General features: G+C 44.4%; 1 protein-coding gene across 1 annotated transcript in view; it reads left to right on the top strand.

Annotated features, from left to right (window-relative positions):
• The first annotated feature begins 3,982 nt into the window (after window positions 1-3,982).
• MTRFR (mitochondrial translation release factor in rescue) overlaps window positions 3,983-21,436 on the top strand; it is a 133,992-nt gene continuing 116,538 nt past the window's right edge. The window contains exon 1 of the mRNA XM_044078709.1: window positions 3,983-4,306. Coding sequence (XP_043934644.1) covers window positions 4,016-4,306 — 291 coding nt within the window. The 5' untranslated portion in view covers window positions 3,983-4,015. The remainder of the gene's footprint in view (window positions 4,307-21,436) is intronic.

Raw genomic sequence — 21,436 nt, 5'->3', positions numbered from 1 at the left:
ACCCCCATTAAGGAAACCACAGTAAAGAATTTCTCCAAAGCCAACTTTATGCTTCTTAAGACAGAAGTGGTGAACTTAATGACACCCATGCAGATGGACAATACAGTTACAACTGCTGAATCCTACACAAATGCACTCTATAAGCACTTACACGGGTGCATGGATTGTGCTATCCCAAACAGAACCAAGACGCTATCCTCCAAAAAAAGGAAGCCAATCTGGTGGTCACCTGCCATAAACTGTACAACAGAAGGAAGAAACTGTTGCAAAAGAGTGTAAAATCCTATGAGTGGAGGAGCTCCCTGGTCAGCCTCAGTAAGAAGCTGAGATCCCTTATAAGATCCTCCAAAGCTAGCTACTAAAACAAAATCGCCACTAATTCCAAGGACAACCACAAAGCATTCTATAGCTATGTCAAGAATCTCGATGGCAACACCCAGATCTGCTCTGAGTTACAGCACAAAGGCATGAAAATTACAGAACCAACTGATATTGCCAACATCCTGGCAGATAGGTTCAGTGCTAACTTTACCCCCCTCTTACCCCCTAAACGGCCCATATCTATACAGGAAGAATGCAGAGTCCCTGTAATCACAACTACGCAGGTAAAAGCTGCACTCTCTCTAAAGCCAAAAACACAGCGTCCATGGGACCGGACAACATCCCAGGCTGCGTTTTACACGTACTTCAGAACGAACTGGCTCCCCACTTAAGCACCATGTTCAATAATAGCCTCGCATCAGACTTTGTGCCCACTGAATGGCACACAGCAACAGTTATCCCACTTCACAAAGGGGGAGCCACCACTGATCCCGGGAACTGTCGACCTATTAGCCTGACAAGCCTGGTCTGCAAGTCCATGGAACTTATCATCATGGAACTCATAAACAAAGACATTGGTAACCTCCAAACTCTGGATTCCACCCAGTTCGGGTTTGCGAAAGGCAGATCATGCCTCCTGAACCTGATCGACTTCTTTGAGGCAGTCACCAAAGCCGTAGATGAGGGTAAGGTGGTTCACACAGCCTATCTTGACCTCACCAAGGCTTTCAACACCTTCCCCCATTCTGGAATTATAGCTAAACTCACTAAACTAGGTATAAATCCCTACGTCACAAGATGGGTTGCCAACTGGCTCACTGACAAAACCCACACTGTAAAAGTTGCAGACTCCAAATCTGACCTCAAAGCAGTGACAAGTGGAGTACCACAGGGTTCCATCCTAGGACCTCTCCTGTTTGGTATCTACTTCTCTGAAGTACAGGATAACACAGAAGGCCTCTGGCTAACGAAGTTCCCAGATGACTGCAAACTAGGAGCCATAGTTAAGTCCCCAAATGATGTGGACATCCTACAGAAGGGCCTCACTGAGACAGATGCCTGGTGTCAGAGCCATGGCCTCAAGCTCAATGCCAAAAAGTGCAGTGCCATCCCCTTTGGTAAAAACTCTGTACCCATGAACTACCACATAGGCAGCAATCTACTTAACACCGAATGCGTGATGAGACCTTGGGACCCAGGTGGACAGTAGTCTCTCCTTTGATAGTCACATCGCCACAGTAGTCAGGAAGTCCTACGTGGCACACTTCATCATAAAAGGGTTCTCATCCAGGAAAAAAGAGGTCATTGTTCCCCTCTACTCGACACTCAGACCCATTATAGATTACAATGCCCCTTTTGGAATGTACCTCACGACATCTGCAGCAGGTGGAAAGGCCACAGAAGTACCTCACAAAGGGGATTACTGGCCTCAAACAAGTGCTCTACACTGACCACCTCAAAAAAACTCCAGCTTTACTCCGTAGCATATCGCCTACTCCGAGGTGATCTCTGACATATAAAGCTATGTCAAACCCAGAGCTGTTGGACATGCTACACCTAAAGAAATCCCAATCCCTCCAAGATACATGCTCTAGGGAACCCTAAACCTTGTCACCATAATAAACAGGACATGCTGTAGAGATAGATTCCTGTTTCAGAGACTTCCCATACTCTGGAACAGGTTACCCATCTATGTCAAGCAAAGGTCTTCATTAGCACTCTTCAAGAAAAATCTTGAGTGGATGGGAAATAGGAAATACACCCCGGGGATCACTTCTGTGTCTCTGCTCAACAGTGGCACAGGAAAATAGCTTTCTTGGGTGGCGTAAGCCAGGTAACCTTGTTGGCTAGACTTACGTAGGCCCTTGGGTCGATAGCCTAGTATCTACCTATGAACCTAATATATATATATATATATAATATATGTGTGTGTGTGTGTATGTACACTGGATATAAAAAGTGTTCACACCCCTGTTAAAATGCCAGGTTTTTGTGATATAAAAAAACGAGACCACAATAAATAATTTCAGAACTTTTCTCACCTTTAATGTGACCTATAACTTGTACCATTCAATTAAAAATTTAGGTCTGGGCTCTGGCTGGGCCATTCCAAAACTTTAATTTTCTTCTGGTGAAGCCATTCTTTTGTTGATTTGGATATATGCTTGGGGTCATTGTCATTGAAAGGTGAAATTCCGCTTCATCTTCAGCTTTCTAGCAGACACCTGAAGGTTTTGGGCCAAAAGCGACTGATATTTGTTACTGTTCATAATTCCCAATACCTTGACTAAAGCCCCAGTTCCAGCTGAAGAAAAGCAACCCCAAAGCATGATACTGCCACCACCATGCTTCATCATGGGGATGGTGTTCTTTTGGTGATGCAAAGTGTTTTTCCGCTAAACGTACCTTTTGGAATTGTGGCCAGAAAGTTCAACCTTGGACTCGGGACTCATCAGACCATAACACATTTTCCCACATGCTTCGGGAGACTTGATGTATTGTTTTGCAAGTTTTAGCCGGGCCTGGATGTTTTTCTGTGCAAGACAGTGCTTACGTCTTGCAACCCTACCCCATAGGCCAGATATATGGGGAATATGGGAGATTGTTGTCACATACAGTACACAACCAGTACTTGCCAGAAATTCCTGCAGCTCCTAAAGTGTTGCTGTAGATTTCTTGGCAGCCTCCCTGACCATCAGTTTTGGAGGGCTGTCCAGTTCTTTGCAATGTCACTGTTGTCCCACATTTTCTCCACTTTTTGATGACTGTCTTCACTGTGTTCCATGGTATATCCAATGCTGTTGAAATTTTTTTGTACCCTTCTCCTGACTGATACCTTTCGACAATGGGATCCCTTTGATGCTTTTCCTGTAGCAGACAACTGAGTAAATGTCAGGAAAATCCTACTAGGACAGCTGAGCTTTATTTGGAGTTAGAGTCTCTTTCATTGGTGGCAGGTGTGTACCCAAGAAGACTGAATGTTGTAATTAAAGGAAAAGGTGCTTCAACATAGTATTAGTTTAAGGGTGAGCGCACTTATGCAACCAGCTTATTGTATGTTTTTTATTTTTTTTTTTATATTTTTCCCCTAACAGATTTGTTTATTCAACTGAACTGTACAGGTTATAGGTCACATTATAGGTGGAAAAAGTTATGAAATTGTTTATTGTGGTCTCATTTTTTATATCACAAAAACCAGGCATTTTAACAGGGGCGTGTGCACTTTGTGTATATGTATGTATATATGTATATATATGTATGTGTGTATATGTGTGTGTGTGTGTGTGTATATATATATATATATATATATATATATATATATATGTGTGTGTGTGTGTGTGTGTGTAATGTGTATATATGCATAAATACATATAAAGGTAAACACATATGATAGATGCATTTAATATGGATTGTGTATGTAATATGTGTAAACAGACTTGAAGATCACTATTTTTTCTGGCAATACAAGTGAGAGAGAGGAGAACTGAATTATGTAATTTTCCCTGATTCTTTGAAATGTGAATAATCACTTTATTTATTTTTGGAGTTTAAAGAAAGTAGGATATCCTTTTCTTGTGGCATTATACACAGATGGAAAAAAAGATCACCTGCTTGAGTTTCTAACGCTAATAAATGTGTTTTTTTTTCTATCCATTTATAGGTATGATCTCCTGGAACTTGACTGTGCAGCTCCATGATGATAGCATCCATTTTGTATAATTTTGTACAGTTGTCCACTAAAGAATGGCATCCACTAATGAGGCAATTGGTCATTGGACAACGGGGAAGAGTCTTTATATTTCCTAGAAATTGCCCTGTTTTTGTACAACAAATAGGAAAGAAGGACTTGGCAAATCTTGTTACACTGAATGAAGATGAACTTGAAGAGCAGTTTGTACGAGGAAGTGGGCCTGGGGGTCAAGCTACCAATAAAACTAGTAATTGTGTTGTTCTGAAACATGTTCCTTCTGGGACTGTAGTAAAGGTAAACTGTCAGCATGCAGCTTGTTGCATTTCTTTGTTGTTATTTGTCAGCATCTGAGAATATCTCGAATGTAGTTCATTGTCAGATATCAGAAAAGTGTGAACTTTTTTTTTTTTTTTTTACTGTTTTCCTGTCCTTCTAGGCTGATCTTTAATAGTTATCAGCACTGCCAACTGCTACCCATTTATCATGCTTGCCTGTAAGCCAAACTTTATCTGCTTTCATTTATTTTACTAAATGGGAAATCTAAAATTGTATGGAGACGTTCTTTCTTGTCATGTCCAGTGGCACAGTAAAATACTGACTTGTTGTCCATAGCTTTAAAACCATAACATTGTTTGGTGTCTCTCCTTTGGCTTGGATGTATTTTCTCGTATTCTTTTGGGAGGGCATAGATATATGGCATTGCACTTTGTGCATGTTTGGGGTCAGTACTTTTGGGCTTTTCCAGGAAAATACCATAAAACTGTAATTTAGGCTAAGTACCAGAGAAGTAAAAGATTCCATGGGCTTGTCTATTTTATGCCAAAACACTAATTTACCATAATTTGCATTTCTTATTTTATTAGATTACTTGGGAGCTGTTAGTTTGCTTTATTCAGTGTTCTATAAATAGACTGTTTTAATTTTGATTATGTATGGATACAGTAAGAACTTATAATGAAGTCACAGTAATAACTGAAAATTACATGTCAGATTACTTGTATAATTCCTGGAATTTCATCTCTCAAAAATTGATATGCGTATTTTAAGTAACTGTAGCTCTGTGTCCCAGCGCACACACCCATCTGTTGACACTAGATGCCTTTATTGCTCTAACTATGGTGTAAGCAGTTAATATTTTATTTATTTTATTTTACATTTGTTGACCGGGCTAGTCCAACTGGATATATGTCCGTTTTCAGTAGAGCGGGAGGAGAAAGCTCCATCAGTTGTACACTTTACAAAAAAAAAAATGGTTTGGTTAGAAAGAAGAAAAATAAAAAACAATAATAATATAAAAAAAAAAAAAAAATAATAAAGCATACATGACATCATATAGGACTTTACATTCTGGCGTCTTCCCAAGAAAGTATAATTGTTGCTTGGACAGTGAGCATTTCCCTTTGTAGCAGGCCTTCCACTGACTTTAACCAGTTAATTAACTTGAATTGCTGGTGTATGGCTAGGTTGTTTTCCTTCTTTGCCAGCAGTCTACAGACCATATTATACATAAAATATTTTGTTGTCTGGCTTACACCTGTTGAGGGCCAGGACCTGCAGCCCTGAATATGGTAAAGCTGGTATGAAAAAAATATATGTTAGTGTAGTGCATGAGCCTTGGTAGTTTTTAGGATGTGCAAATGTAAGATTGCAGATAAATTGTATGACTCTAGGAACCTTGGATTAAGGGCTGTTAAATGTAGTGCTCTGGATTGTTGATGTTAGCATCAAAGATGGTAGGTTATTTTCAGTCACCAATGGCATAGAGGGATAAATTCATAGCTACAGCCCATGTCACCAGAGTTAGATTTACGACATGGGCAATTGACAGCAAAGTAGGAAGGAGGCATGTGTCCATCCTGGAGAAGGGTGCATATTTGGGCAGCATCTGTGCAGTGTCAGAGACCTTGTTCAAGGCTCCAGAGAGCACCCCCGCATTACCAGACTATAATTCATACCACACTATTCGGCCACCTAACCTGGACCGAAAGGATATCCACACCTCCAGGCTAAGTTGCTCAGCATAATGCATCCGAGATTATCCAAGTGCAACTAACTCTGGACAAGACCGTAATCCAAATTGTAGCTTGCTACAGATCCCCCGCCATACCCCAGGATTCCCACTCCTCATTTCTTGATACACTGGAAAATATTAGGGTACGACCCAACACCCTAATAATGGGCGATTTCAACTACCCCACCATTAACTGGGCTCTCCCGTGTCACCAAAACACCTCCCAGACATACCACCAGCGCAAAGGGAGGCACCGGCACTAGAGGTAATCAAGCTGTTAAAGAAGTGAGCCATCTAACCCATCCCCCGAGATCAGTCCGGATCGGGCATCTATTCCAGGTTCTTTTTGGTTCCAAAAAAGACGGGGGGGCTTAAGGCCGATTCTGGACCTGTCAACCCTGAACCTGTCTGTTGCCAAAGAGAAGTTCCAGATAGTCACGTTACAGTCCATCCTGCCTTACTTGCAAGAGAGGGACTGGATGTGTTTGTTAGACCTCCAGGATGCGTACTATCACATAAAGATACACAGAAGCTCCAGGAGATTCCTTCGCTTCCAGCTAGGGGCCAGTCATTATCAGTTTCGAGCTCTACCCTTTGGTCTCACCACAGCCCCCAGGGTGTTTACCAAGGTTATGACAGTGGTAGCAGCTCAACTGAGGCTTCAGAGGATTCAGGTCTTTCCGTACCTGGAGGATTGTTGCTGCTTCCACCAAGCATCTACTTGTCAGGCCAGGGACTATTTCCTGCGTCTAGTGTATCATCTAGCTATTGCAGTCAATATTGCCAAATCTTGTCTACACCCTGTCCATGTCATAGAGTTCATCAGAGTACAGATAGACACCTTGCAGACAAAAGTCGTCCTAACTTCAGAGAGAATTCGAAATCTACGAATGCACATCGCTGTCATTTTTCACTCGTATCTACCCCCAGTGGAGGCATTGTTGTGAGCCCTTGGCTCTATGGTGGCCACAGTTACACTTCTGTGTCCTCGTTTGAATATGCAAGTACTACAGTGGACTCTTGCGGTACAGTGGTCCTGTGCTGGATCTTCCACTGACACATTCAATACACATAAGCAAAGCCTGCAGGGAGTCCCTCCTTTGGTGACTGCATTCTTTGGACATACTCGAGGGATGTCCATTTGTTGCAGCCCCGGCCCAAGCCACAGTGACCACAGACACCTCCCAGCTAGGGGGGGGGCATTGCTCAGAAAGGACAGTCAAAGGCGTGTGGTCCCCGATCGAGACCAGTTTGCATATCAGTGTTTTAGAGATGAGTGGTCCTTTTAGCGTTGTAGGCCCTTCAAGACTTTCTTCCTCTGGAAACAATTGCAGTTCAGTCAGACAACATGTTGGTGGTCTGGTATATCGACAAACTGGGAGGGACTAGATCCTACCCCCTTTTTCGAGAGGCCATGAGAGTTTGGGAATGGGCGATCTCCACCAGTCACTTTCTGGTAGCAATACACATTCCAGGATGGTTCAACATTCTGGCGGACAAGCTAATCCATTCTATCCTGATGCGTTACGAGTGGTCTTTGAATCCTTCAGTAGCAGAGAAGATCTTTCTAAAGTGGGGTCAGCCTTGCTGCGATCTCTTTGAATCTCCTTCCAATGTGAAGTGTAGCGAGTTCTTCGCTCTGAACCCCCCGCAGGGAGAATCCCCCAGAGATGCTCTCATCCAGGTTTGCCCTCCTGGTCTTCTTTATGTTTATCCTCCATTGCCTCTTGTCCCAACATTTTTACAGAAAGTGCATCAACTGGGGAGCAAAGTCATCCTTATTGCCCCGTTTTGGCCTTGCCAGGTTTGGCTTCCCTTCCTCTGGTCTCATCTTCTAGTTCCTCCTTGGATTTTGGATCCCCGCTCGGATCTCATGTCTCACCCTTCAGGGCTCCCTCATCCGAACCTGGACAGTCTGAAGCTCACAGCTTGGCTGCTCTAGTTCCCCCTAATTGCCAGGACTCCTGGTTTGTCTTTGTCTGTCAAGTCTTTTCTGGTGGCAGCTCTTAAATCCTCCACCAGAAAAATTTACCATAGCAAATGGAAGCGTTTTTCCATCTGGGCCTCTTGGAGAATCTTAGATCCCTTCTTGGCACCAATTCCGGCTATTCTTGAATTTTTGGCAAACATTTTTCAGCAAGGGGCTAGTTCTTCGACAGTGAAGGTACAGCTTGCTGCCATTTCCAATTTCCACACTGGTGAAAATATGACTTCTTTGGCTTCTTCCAGATTTATCAAAGGTACCTTTCCCTTGTCCTCTGGTCAAAGATCCCACTCCTCCATGGGACCTTACCTTGGTGTTGCAAGCACTGGTTGCTCCTCCTTTTGAACCAGCTGCAACAGTATACCTTAAATTTCTGTCCTGGAAGACTGCCTTTCTAGTGGCTGTCACCTCGGCTAGGAGGGTCTCAGAACTTCAGGCATTGTCTGTCAATGTCCCATACATTGTTTTCCACAAGGATAGGGTTTCTCTTCATACCGTCCCTCTTTTCTTCCCAAAGTGGCCTCTGAGGCAAACATCAATCAGACTATCAATTTATATGTTTTCTTCCCAAATTTCAAAAATAAAGGTGAATACAAGTTGCATTTGTTAGATGTTCATAGACAACTATGTGTTTACTTGCCCAGAACCAAGTCTTTCCGAAAGTCTGACCAGTTATTTGTGTCCTTCTCTAAACCATTTTTGGGTAAACCCATTTCCAAGGTGACCATTGCTAAATGGATTTCTCTCTCTATTTTTCAAGTGTACAAAGACAAGGGCTGGTCTCTGCGATGTCAGGTTAGAGCCCATTCCACCAGGTCAATGGCTACTTCAGCGGCCTTCTGATATCTGATGATATCTGTTCTGCGGCTACTTGGTCCATGTCTCATACTTTTTATTTCCCACTATAAGCTGGATTTGGTATCTAGAGGCCTGGCATCCTTTGACTCCTCTGTACTTCAGTGCATCTTTCCATAAGGGCCACCCAAGGGTATAGGTAGCTGGGGACTCTGTTCCACAGGTTGAAGACCAAATGAAGTAAACTACTTAAGATAAAGAAGTTATGTATTCATCATAACGTTCCATCTGAGTAGTTGTACTTCATTTGTCTTCAACCACCCCCCCTCCTTTCCCCGAACCTGCTGGCTTAGTATGTAGCAGAGTGTGCTTTTGCAGCTCTAGTTGGGAAAAGTTGATGGAATAAGGTTCCCATCGGGTTCTTTGTTTTATGGGGTAGCAAACTCTATCTGAAGGAAGGAAGTTGTTGGTGGTGTATTATGGGTAGGGGGAGGAGCTCAGAGCAGATGCTTGTGAAATTGCTGGCTTGGATCAGAGTCTGATCCGTAACCCACAGGTTGAAACATTATGGTGAGTACACATAATTTCTTTTTAAGGTTGATTTAGCACAGGAGAACAGAAACACACTTCAGTATAACAGTAGCAAACAAGAGCAAACTGATTTAAACAAATTAACCAATAAAAAAGCTTGAAACTGAGCTCTGTTTAGCAACGTTCAATCAGACTAGCTCTAACTGCACAGTCCTACCACTGGGATGCAGGGGAACCTTCTCCAAAAAGAGGATGGCCTGGATTAATGCTCAGGTTATACAAACTGAGCTAGATTCAGCAAATCTGAATCTAGTCTTTGCTATAGCAAACAAGGTGTACCAATTTCAGAAAGATTTAATTCAAATAAGCAGGCACAATAAGCATTCAAACAGCAATTCCCAGCTCAGAAGGAAAAAAATCTGCATTAAATAACTTAGTTTCTTCTGTTGCATAGGTCACTACTCATTGTTTGCAGTGTATGTATGACCCTCCTACATCTTCCAGGACTATGGCCACTGGTGCTGTTTTTTAAAGAGGTTTTCTTGGTTGCATTCACAGAACCTCCCAGATGATGTAAAAAATTAGATTTTAAATTCTCCATTGGATAAAGATCTACTATTTGGCCCCTCAGCTTTAGAAGTGATCAAAAAGTGTGAGAGGGTCAGTCTGATCTAGGGAATCTTGGTCAGCTCTCCTTTTCTAAATTGCCCTAGGAATTTTCTTATCTATTTTGGCAAAAAAAAAACAGAATAAACTACATTAACACAATTCAGGTACATGGACACTTAAGAAGAAATGGCGGGGGGGGGGGGGGGGGGTTCTATAAAGAATTCTCAAACCTCCAAAACCAAGGACATTCAAACAAGTCTGTGACCCCCTCCCACCCTGGCCCCTTTTCTCTTCCTGAAAGTCTGAATCTCCATTTTTCTGTCTGACAACAGATTGTTTCAGACAAGTATAGGTACTGCAAGTCATTCATCAAGGGTACATATGGCAATCAGAGGAAATTTCTGCTGTCCAGGGCATCATTCCTCATCCTGTAGATCACTGTTTTTACGTCCACCTGTTCTTCATCATATGCTGTTGCAATGAGTGATGGAACCAGTTCGTCCTTCCCAGGTGAGGAAGGGGTTTTATTCCAAAATGTTTCTCATGTCAGAGAAAGAAAATGTTTGGAGACAAGTTCTGAATCTTTCTTTTCTGAACCTGTTTGTGATGGTGCTTATTCATAATGTCACTTCACAACCTGTTACCTCTTCCTCTTTAAGTGTCCTTTTAAGCATCTTATAAGTCTAGAGTTATCAGTTCATCCCTGTTCATCCAGACTTCAGATGTTTTTTTGTGTGCCTAGATCACATTATCAGTTCTCTGCCTTAACTGCACCAAGAGTGTTCACAAAGTGTCTAGCTCTGATAATAGCTCAATGCAAGCTGCAGGGTATCCACATTTTTCCACACTTAAATGACTTGATTATCTTTGCAGAGTCGTTTTCAAGGTGATGGAAATCTCCCATGGGTGAGAAAGCTCTTGCAGAAACTGGGATTCCAAGAACATTCAAAAGACTTTCTTGACTCTCAAACACAGGATTGTGTTCCTTGGATATCAGACACCTCATTTCAAAGAGCTTATCTTCCATACGCACAAGAATCTGGTAGTCTATTGGCCGTTTTGGGCCAATTTCTAGCTCTTTCAAGTCCCTCTGTATAAAACCCGCTTTGGCACGTTTTTTGCACTTGTTTCTACTCAGCCAAGCTCCTCGTAGTCCTGCAGAGTGGTGCTAGCAGCAGAGAGGCTAAAAGAGCGACTGCTTACCTGATAAGTGTTTTTTTCCTGCTACTACCTGGGCGACTGTCCGATCTAGCTAAATAGCAAGTATTTCTGCTTCTTTAACTGTTTTAAACTGTTTAAAGTTGTTTTTGCACCTGCACTTTTAAAGTTTGTCCTGTTTGTTGCATTTACCTGTTGAGACTACACAGTCAAGTGCGCTAGCCTGTGTTACATATTTCTTGCATTTTCCTGCTGTTTATTTTCAAAAAACGAAAAAACAAAAAAAATCCTTGTTTTCCCGCATTTCCTGACCTAGAGTAGTCCAAATACAGGCTTTGCTGTATTCTGGACTTTTGGAAAGTTCCTCTGTTGCCCATTTCCTTTCTTGGATAAAAGGAGGCTTCTTTGTTCACCAGTGGGAGTGGGGAGCTTAGAACAGCCTATCTATCCCTGGAGGAGTGTTCCCAGCACAAAAATGTGGTAGTCTATTGGCTGTTTTGGGCCAATTTCTAGCTCTTTCAAGTCCCCCTGTATAAAACCCGATTTAGTGCGGCTTTGTGCTATTTTGCGCATAGCCCAGCATCGGGCAGCGGCGCTTAATTGGGTTTAAACCATTCTCAGCTCCACAAAGTCTGCTCTTCACTTTTTCCCTTAGAACTGCTGTAGTTGTCATAATAAACACCCTGTTCCTACTCTAAAGCCTGGCACTTGCTCACTAAAGCAATTATATAAGTCAACACTAAAAACTTAAAAGCACTACACCCTCGCAAACTCCCCTTGAGTACCTTACTCACCATTGGCCCTTTTTTTCAATTTTAAAGGAGTTCCCTGTACTATTCTAGCATGTCCAAAGGTCAGTTGGCAGTCTCCTCTCTGGTCCAGCTGGTGAATCTGGGAATCTTGAGGCAATGTTACAACTGCCTCATGTACACAGACGACCCTCTCCTCCTCCCAACAAGTTCCAACATATGTGAGAGATGCAACCATATAGCCAAACTGGAGGCTAAGCTCTCTCAACTCAGTACTGGCGAAACCAGTCAGGAGGAGAAGGTATCCACACTCAATACAATTCCAGTCTCACATAGACCTACCACGACAGCAAACCAAACACACAAAAACATACTCGGAGGCTCTAAATAGAAATCTGCGTAAGCAGCAGAGACCTCCAAAGCAGACACCCAAGCAACCACTACCCCAAAACAAAACACGTGCAACACACTGTTCACAAAGCCAGTTGCTGAAGAGTCACAGCCCTTAAGGCTAAACAACACACCTGATACACTTGTAATAGGTGATTCTATCATCAGGCAACTCTGATGTCCCGCTCACCAGGCTGAACAAGGAGAAGGTCACGGTGAGCTGCCTGTCGGGCGCTAGGATCCGCCACATAACACAAGCACTCAGGTCACTCCAAGGCAAGTACAAATATGACTCAGTCATTGTCCATGCTGGTGTGAATGACCTGAGATGTACCTCCCTGGACTACATGAAAAGAGACCTAGAGGAGCTCTCTGAGCATGTAGCCCAGGCTGGTATGACCCTGACCTTGATTAGCATCTTACCCTCACCAAGAATGATGCCACAATATGAAGACAAGATGATCAATTTCAACAATTGGCTTAAGTATTGGTGTCATTCAAAGGGGATCCAATGCTTGTCAGCCTGGGATGACATGCTCGACAAGCCATGCTGCTTCGCTAGGGCTGGCTTGCACCTGTCACCTCTGGGTTTTCGGATATTGGCAAAGGCTGTTGCCACCCCCGTAGTGCCTTTTTTAGACGAGGCTCAAAAGACAAACCCACCTACATAGGTATCACAAGGGATAAGAAACTAAGAGTAATGCTACTCAACGCCAGAAGTCTAAACCTCAAGATGCACGCACTCGAAACTCTCCTTAGCATGGAGAACATCGATATCTGTGCCATAACAGAAACCTGGTTCAAGGCTCCCGGGATCACCCCAGCACTACCAGATTATACCTCATACCATGCTTTTCAGCCCCAAAACTCGGACCGAACCACAAAGGGAGGGGGAGTATCAATATTTGTCAAAGATACCCACACCTCCAGGTTGGTGGCACAGCACAAAGCATTGGAGACTATCCATGTGCAACTAACAGTGGGTACAACTGCCTTCCAGTTTATAGCCTTCTACAGACCACTCTCCCAAACCCAGGAACTCCACTCGGCCTTCCTGAGAACACTGGAAAATATGAATGTCTCTCCAAACACTATTATATTGGGCGACTTCAACTACCCAAACCTAGACTGGGAGCATTACTCTAGCTCCAACACCCTAGCCCAAAGGTTCCTAGAATTTATAAACTCACATGCTATGGAACAACTTGTGACCACTCCCATAAGAGGGGAAAACATACTGGACCTGATCATCACCAACATGGGGACTCTATGCTCCAGACCAGAAGTGTATCCTTCACTGGTAAGATCAGACCATAAATTAATCACACTGGATATCCACATCCCAACCCCACCCCCTGCCCAGAAAGCCACAGTGAAAAACTTCTCTAAAGCAAACTTCACACTACTCAAAACCAAGGTGGAATCCTTCAAAGCCCCCGGGCCTGTGGAAAATACGGCCCAGACCGCAGAATCCTTTATAAACGCATTCTATGAACACCTTCAGGAATGCATGGATCATGCAATCCCAAATAAAACTAAGACCCAATCCCCCAAAGACAGACGTCCTGTCTGGTGGACCCCAGCCATAAACAAAACTATACAATAGAAGGAGGAAGTTACTACATGATAGAGCAAAATCCCAAAAAGGGAAGGCATCTCTGATCAGTATTAGCAAAAAACTACGGGCACTCATAAAATCATCTAAGGCCAGCTTCAAGAGAAAAATTGCAGAGGGCACTAAAGATAATCACAAAGCTTTCTTTAGTTATGTTAGGAACCTGGGTGGGAATTCCCAGATATGCTCAGAATTAGTCCAAAATGACAAAAAATACACTGAACCAACAGACAGTGGCAACATCCTGGCCGACAGGTTCAGCGCAAACTCCCCCCAGCAAAAGAGCAAATATTTATTCCAGCAGAGTGCTGCCCCCCTGACATCTCAGATGCTCAGGTAAGAACTGCCCTCTCCAAAGCAAAAAACACAGCATCAATGGGACCAGACGGTGTCCCGGGCTGTGTCCTACATGAACTCCAAGATGAGCTGAACCCAAACATAAAGCTACTGTTCATTCTCAGCCTTACTACAGGATATGTACCCATAGAGTGGCGTACAGCAACAGTGGTCCCTCTACACAAAGGTGGTGCCTCAACGGATCCTGGAAACTATCGCCCCATAAGCCTGACTAGCTTGGTCTGCAAAGCTATGGAAAGGATCATCATGGAACTCATAAATAAAGATATTGGGGACCAACAGACACTGGATCCTACCCAGTTCGGCTTTGTTAAGGGCAGATCCTGCCTCTTAAACCTGGTCAATTTCTTTGAAACAGTCACCAAGGCCATTGACGAGGGGAAGGTGGTCCACACAGCCTACCTGGACCTCGCAAAAGCCTTCGATACAATACCCCACTCGGGCATCATAGATAGGGGTTTAAACCCCTATGTCACTAGATGGGTTGCAAACTGGCTCAAGAACAGAACCCACATGGTTAGAATTGCTGGAGCCATGTCAGACTCCAAACCAGTTACGAGTGGCTTCCCACAAGGCTCGGTCCTGGGACCTCTCTTGTTCGGTATATATTTCTCGGAGGTACAGGCCAACACGGAAGGACTGTGGCTTACCATGTTCGCAGATGACTGCAAACTGGGCGCTTTAATCAACTCTCCAGCTGACACAAGCATCCTCCAAAAGGGCCTCATAGAAACAGACAACTGGTGCCAGAGCCATGGCCTCAAGCTAAATGCCAAACAGTGTATAGTCATCCCCTTTGGCAAAAACAAAGTGCCCACAAATTACCACATAGGTGGTAATCCATTAAGTACAGAAGAAGTAATACGGGACCTGGGGACCCAAGTTGATAGCAGTCTCTCATTTGACAACCACGTGGCCAAAGTGGTTAGAAAAACATTCTATATAGCCCACCTAATCATGAAGGGATTCACATCTAGATCAGGGGAGGTCATTGTGCTTCTTTACTCATCCATCATCAGGCCCATAATTGAGTACAATGCCCCTTTTGGGATGTACCTTACCAGACACCTGCAGAAACTAGAAAGACCCCAAAAGTACCTCACCAAGAGGATCAAAGGGCTCAAACAGATGCCATATGCTGCCCTGTTAAAGAAACTCCAGCTCTACTCTGTTGCATACCGCCTGCTTAGAGGCGATCTGTGCCTGACATATAAAGCCATGTCCAACCTGGAATTAATGGACATGCTGCACCTCAGAAAATCCAAATCCCATCGTGAGCTATGCGCCGAGGGACTGACCTCAGCACAGAAATAAATAGGACATGCTGGAGGGACAGATTTATAACCCAGAGGCTCCCTTCACTCTGGAATAAAATCCCATCCAGGTTAGGCAGAGTCCCTCACTGACTCTCTTCAAGATGAATCTTGATGAGTGGATGGGAGATCATAGGTTTACCCCGGGTATCACTTCTGTGCCTCTGTTAGACAGAGGCACAGTAAACTAATCCTCGAAAAAGGGCATAGTAAAATTCATTTAAATGGGTGGCGAAAGCCAAACACACTCTGGCTAGGCTTACAAATGCCCTAGGGCAGATAGCCTAGTATGAACCTATAAGAAAAAAATCTGTCTTCATCTAGATCTATTTGCAAGGTGTTTCACTCAGACTTCAGTCACTGCAAGGGAATATCTCAGGATTTTGGATCTCATGGCAGCTGTGACTCATGATATCCATGACAAGGCTCCATGTCAGAAAGGTACAGAGGTATCTGAAATCTGTTTGGTCCCAGCATCAACACACACTCTTTTTTTCAGATCCCAGTGCTGGGGTTTGTCAGAAGAGAAGTCTTTAGGTAGAGACAACAGATGTCCTTAAATCCGGGTCTCCCTTTCTCTCTCCCTGCTGCAAAGCAGTCAAAAACCACAAATGCGTTGACTTTGCTTGGGGAGCAGTTTCTGGAGGGATAAAAGTGTAAGGTGGGTGTGGAACACCAAGGGCAGATGCAAGTACATAATTATCAAGGAGATGCTTGCCCCTGATCAAGGCAGTCAACTCTCTGAACCATTTTTGGTCCCCAAGATCTGTTCAAGTGGTTGCAGACAATACGACAGTCACATAGTCATCCAACAAGCAAGGGGGGGATCCAGGTTATACCGCCTTGCAGACTAGTCATATTGGCTTGGGATATAGCTTTACAGCACAATCTCACTTTGCAGACACTATACATTCCATCAGAGCAAAATTGTGTGGCAGAGGAGCATAACTGTACTGGGGAAGACCCTCACAAGTGGAAACTAGTCCTCAAGTAGACATCTTTGCCTCTTCTCTGAACAATAAACTGCCAAAATTCTGTTCCAGAACTCTTGTGCAAGAAGGCCTGGAAGACCAATGCCTTTTCTTTTCTTTGGAGAGGAGTGTTTCTATATGCCTTTCTATTAATATCCAGGAAGCTTCTGAAGATTCCGAAGGAATCCCCCAAGATCATTGTGGTGACTCTTTTTTTGGCTTGGACAACTGTGGTTTTCCCTTCCATTTGAAATGGCCGGGGTAATTAATAAAAGCTTCCTCACAGACTTGGATCTACTCACACAAGACCCAGGGATGTTTGGTACATCCTGACATCAGTCATCTTCATTTGACTGCCTGCATGATAGGGTCTTAATTCGTTTTTAGGCATGTGTTTTTCTGAGGATTCACCATAACAAATTTATTCCAGGCAGAGGTGAGGCCCACTGTTCCAGGGCCTTGGCTTCATCTGTGGCTTTTCTGAAAGGGTTGGATTCTAGAAGTATTCTAGAAGCTGACAGTTGGTCCTCTGTACATAATTATACAAAGCACCGTAAGCTTGATTCCGTTTCTAGGTCTAGATCAGTCTTTGCTAGGACAATTCTCCTTCCACTTCACAAGTATAGCAAGCTGTTGTAATCTAGCCATTTAGCTAATGCTAATGCAACAGTAATCAATATGAAGAACATAGAATAGCTGCGTAAGCTTAACTTACCATAATATTAGATGTTTGAATAAAAATGTATGCATTAGCCACTCCCTCCCTTCCTTCATCCTCCTTGTTTTTGGTGTGATTTTTTTTTTTTTTTTTTGTTACTAGAATTGCCCTTTCAGGGCTCAGCCTCCCCCCCTCTGCTTGCAGGAAAGCTCTGAAGGGCTTCATGCTCAAACTCTTTTAGTCAGCTCTGGTAGAGCTGCTTGACATTTTTGGTGCTTGGAAGGTGCTCTGAAGCTTTGAATGCTGGACAGCAGTTATATCCTTGGACAGGATATAACCCATCTCTACTGTTAGTACAGTTGTGTAAGTTGAACTTATTTCATTTATTTGCTAGGACAGTAGCTGTTTCCTAGACTGGATCATACTTGGTTCATAGGTAGGTACTAGGCTATTGGCCCTGGGCCCTATATAAGCCTAGCCAAAAAGGTTCCCTGGCTTTCGCCACCCAAGAAAATTATTTTCCTGTGCCCCTGTCAAGCAGTGCCACAGAAGTGATCCAAGGGTGAATTTTCTATTTCCCATCCAGTCATCAAGATTTTTTTTAGAGGGCCAATGAGGAGCTTTGCTTGACATGGATGGGTAGTTTGTTCCAGAGTATGGAAAGTCTCTGGGACAGGACTCTATCCCTCCAGCATGTTCTACTTTATTGTGGTGACAAGGTTTAGGTCCCTGGAGCATGTGGTTCAGAGATTTTGGGATTTCTTTAAGTGTAGCATGTCCAACAGCTCTGGGTTTGACACAGCTTTGTATGTTAGGCAGAGATTGCCTCTGAGTAGGCAAACTACCACAAGGCGGTAGTCTACTTAACACCGAAAGTGTGATAAAAGACCTTGGGACACAGGTGGACAGTAGTCGCTCCTTTGATGATCACATCGCCACAGTAGTCAGGAAATTTTTCTATGTGGTATACCTCATCACAAAAGGTTTCTCATCCAGGAAAAAAGAGGTCATTGTTCCCCTCTACTCGTCACTCATTAGACCCATTGTAGAGTACATTGCCCCTTTTGGTATATACCACACAAGACATCTACAACAACTGGAAAGGCCACAGAAATACCTCAGAAAGAGGATTACTGGCCTCAAACAGATGCCCTATGCAGACCGTCTCAAAAAATTGCAGCTTTACTCCGTCGCATATCGCCTAATCAGAGGCGATCTCTGCCTAACACAAAGCTATGTCAAACCCAGAGCTTTTAGACATGCTCCACTTAAAGAAATACCAATCCCTACAAGCTACATGCTCTAGGGACCTAAACCTTGTCACCACAATAAACAGAACATGCTGGAGGGATAGATTCCTGTCCCAGAGACTTCCCATACTCTGGAACAAACTACCTATCTATATCAAACAAAGCCTCTCATTAGCACTCTTCAAGAAAAATCTTGATGATTGGATGGGAGATAGGAAATTCACCCCGGGGATCACTTCTATGGCTCTGCTCGACAGTGGCACAGGAAAATAATTTTCTTGGGTGGCGAAAGCCAGGGTACCTTTTGGCTAGGCTTATATAGGCCCTAGGTCCAATAGCCTAGTACCTACCTATGAACCTATGTGCGACAGAGTAGAGCTAAAGTATTTTGAGACTATCTCCGTATGGCATCTGTTTGAGGCCGGTAATCCTCTTAGTGAGGTATTTCTGTGGCTTTTCCAATTGTAGGTGTCTTGTGATATACATGCCAAATGGGGCATTGTACTCTATAATGGGTCTGATGAGGGATGAGTAGAGAGGAGCAATGACGTCCTTTTTTCTAGATGAGAACCCTTTTGTGATGGTGTGCCACGTAGAAGGATTTCCTGACTACTGTGGCAATGTGGTTATCAAAGGAGAGAATACTGTCCACCTGTGTCCTGAGGTCTCTTATCACACTTTCAGTGTTTAGTGAGCTATTGTTTTGATTAGCTCTGAATATTGTTGAGTGGTGGTAACTTCCTGACAATTAAAAATTTGCAGGATTTTTAGTTTCATTGGCTATTGTAAGTCCATATTTAGGTTTGAGCTTCTTTTTTGCTAGTTTGCTTATGTGTGATTGTAAGTTTGACAGGAGAATGCATAATAAGAAAAAAATGAAAATTCATAATTATTTATATGGATATTCTATGGTAGAGGTTTCTTTTTAAAACTCTTATATTTGGTGCAGGTACGAACTACTTAGCAGTACAACTGTTGATTTTATTTATTAATCTGAAGTTGTTGTTTTTCCTTTGATCTTCAACCTGAGAGACTTGGATCCACCACGGATCTGACTCGGCCGCATACCCCAGCATTGGATCCAAAGTCCAAGCCCCTCCCCTACTCATAATGGCCCGCTCTCCCTCCTCCCCTCAGATCCCATTTTGACCAGCAGCATTTCTCAATTGCTCCAAGCTCCGCTTGTTGTGTTTTTTGTGGGGTTTCTTCTCTATTTTCTCTTGATCAGCCTTTATCTTTTCTAACCCTATCCTATCCCTTTGCACTCGGCGTCTGTGTTTTTTTTTTAAAACCTTTCCTCTTTTCCTGTCCTTCTTTCTGTCTAGTGTGTGTATGTGTGTAAGTTGTCCTCTTGGCCATGGCCAAGACCCCTAAATCTGGCTTCAGGAAGTGCACACAGTGAGAGAGCATAAGCTCCCTCTGTCTGATGCCAACACTCTGTGCGTTGGCTGCTTGGGTGTCCCCCATTCAGACACCACCTGTTCAGTCTGCGCGGGCTTCAACCTCGCACTTTGACAGGAGGAACTTATACTGAAGGGCCTTCTCCCTCTTCCTGCAGAGGCCTCCTCTTCTGCTCTTGCTTCTGGGGCTCAACCTCCTGCCAAGAAGTCTGGAGATGGAGAATAGGCCTGCTCTAAATAGCGAGATCGGCCAAGGAAGTGGTCTCTAGACTGCTCTTCCTTGGCTGAACCGCCAGCCCAAGTCCTGCCCGGATCTGAGCCAGAGTGCGCCTCTGCTCCAGCCGCCTCATTTTTCCCCGGAGCAGGAGACCTCTCAGGTCCTGTCCCCAGTGTCTACTCCCCCCCCCCAGTGCCATTCCAGGCCCGGGTCAGTAGCCTCTTTGATCTGGTCCACTCTGAGTCTGTCCAAAACTGAGGTAGACAGGATAATACTGAAGTTCCTTCGGTTCCATATTCAGCTGGGAGTCTTGCCTGCTCCATCTCCCTCTGGGGCAGGGAGCATCCAGACCGCTTTTCTCCCCATCACACCTTCTCCGATCTAACCCTTGGTTTTAGAGTCCTTGGGTCTGAGGTTCCTAGGTGTCAAGGGGTTGTAGCCAATGGTCCCTGGTACCACGACTCTGATTGATGCCCTGAGTGGTTCAGCTCTGATGGTTTCGGAGCCGACCGACTCTTGGAGCCATAGCCTCAGTGTTGGATCCAGGGGGGTGGTGTTGACTTCGAGACTTTCAGAGTCATCCAGTCCTCTTGGAGCCTTGGTGCCAGGAGGCTGTGCTCAGGCTGCCCCCTCAGTGCAGAAGGCAGTGGATCTGGCCTCTGCCTTTCCAACTTCCGAGATCTGCTCACCTTCATCTTTTGAGGTGATGGAAAGGGTTCTCTTCTCCTTTGAGAGCCTTGATGCTCTCATCCTCTGTCCTGGCTCCTTCTCTTTCTGGGCCAGAGTCTGCCATCCTGCCCCCTGAGGGACAGACTGTTGCCATTTTGCCCCAGGAGGTTCACACATGGGAATGCCTCGAGGCTTCCAAGTCCTCTTCAGAATTCCCTCCGCAGAAGCCCCCTTGGAAGCATCCATGTAAGAGGAGGCACTTAGACTCCCCGCCAGAATCTCTCACCAACAATTCCGATGTGGAGGAAGGGGAGGGTTCCCCCTGTTCACCCCTGGAGGATATCTCATCATAGAGATTCTCCATCAACGTGATGGGTGGTCTACCCTCAATCCCAACCTGGACAAGTCACTATTTCTGGCGGTGTTTGGCACAGGACCTGCTACCTCCTGGATACCCCACCCCCACCTCCGTGGCTCCCCTAGTGGAGCTCATCTCATCTAGGGCATGGAAGGAACTGGACATGGTTGAGCCCATCCCCAGATGTCTGGACAAAGTGCTTAGTGCCCCTTCTGACAAGCCTCACTGGTCCAAGAGGTCCCCGGTCGATGCCATGGGGGTTGCGGAGGCTACCAAAAAGGAGCTGGCGCAGGAGAGCTCCTCGGTCCACCCTCCAGACAGGGAGTCTCTGGCGATTGGATCGTTTTGGGAAGTGGACCTACGCATTGGCCACCTTTGCCTTATGTGCA

Source organism: Protopterus annectens, chromosome 1.part1 (genome assembly GCF_019279795.1).
Source record: "Protopterus annectens isolate FY-2018-M chromosome 1.part1, PAN1.0, whole genome shotgun sequence".
NCBI classification, from domain to species: domain Eukaryota; kingdom Metazoa; phylum Chordata; order Ceratodontiformes; family Protopteridae; genus Protopterus; species Protopterus annectens.
The sequence above is the reverse complement of the archived record's forward strand: the minus strand, read 5'-3'. Positions and strand labels throughout refer to the sequence as shown.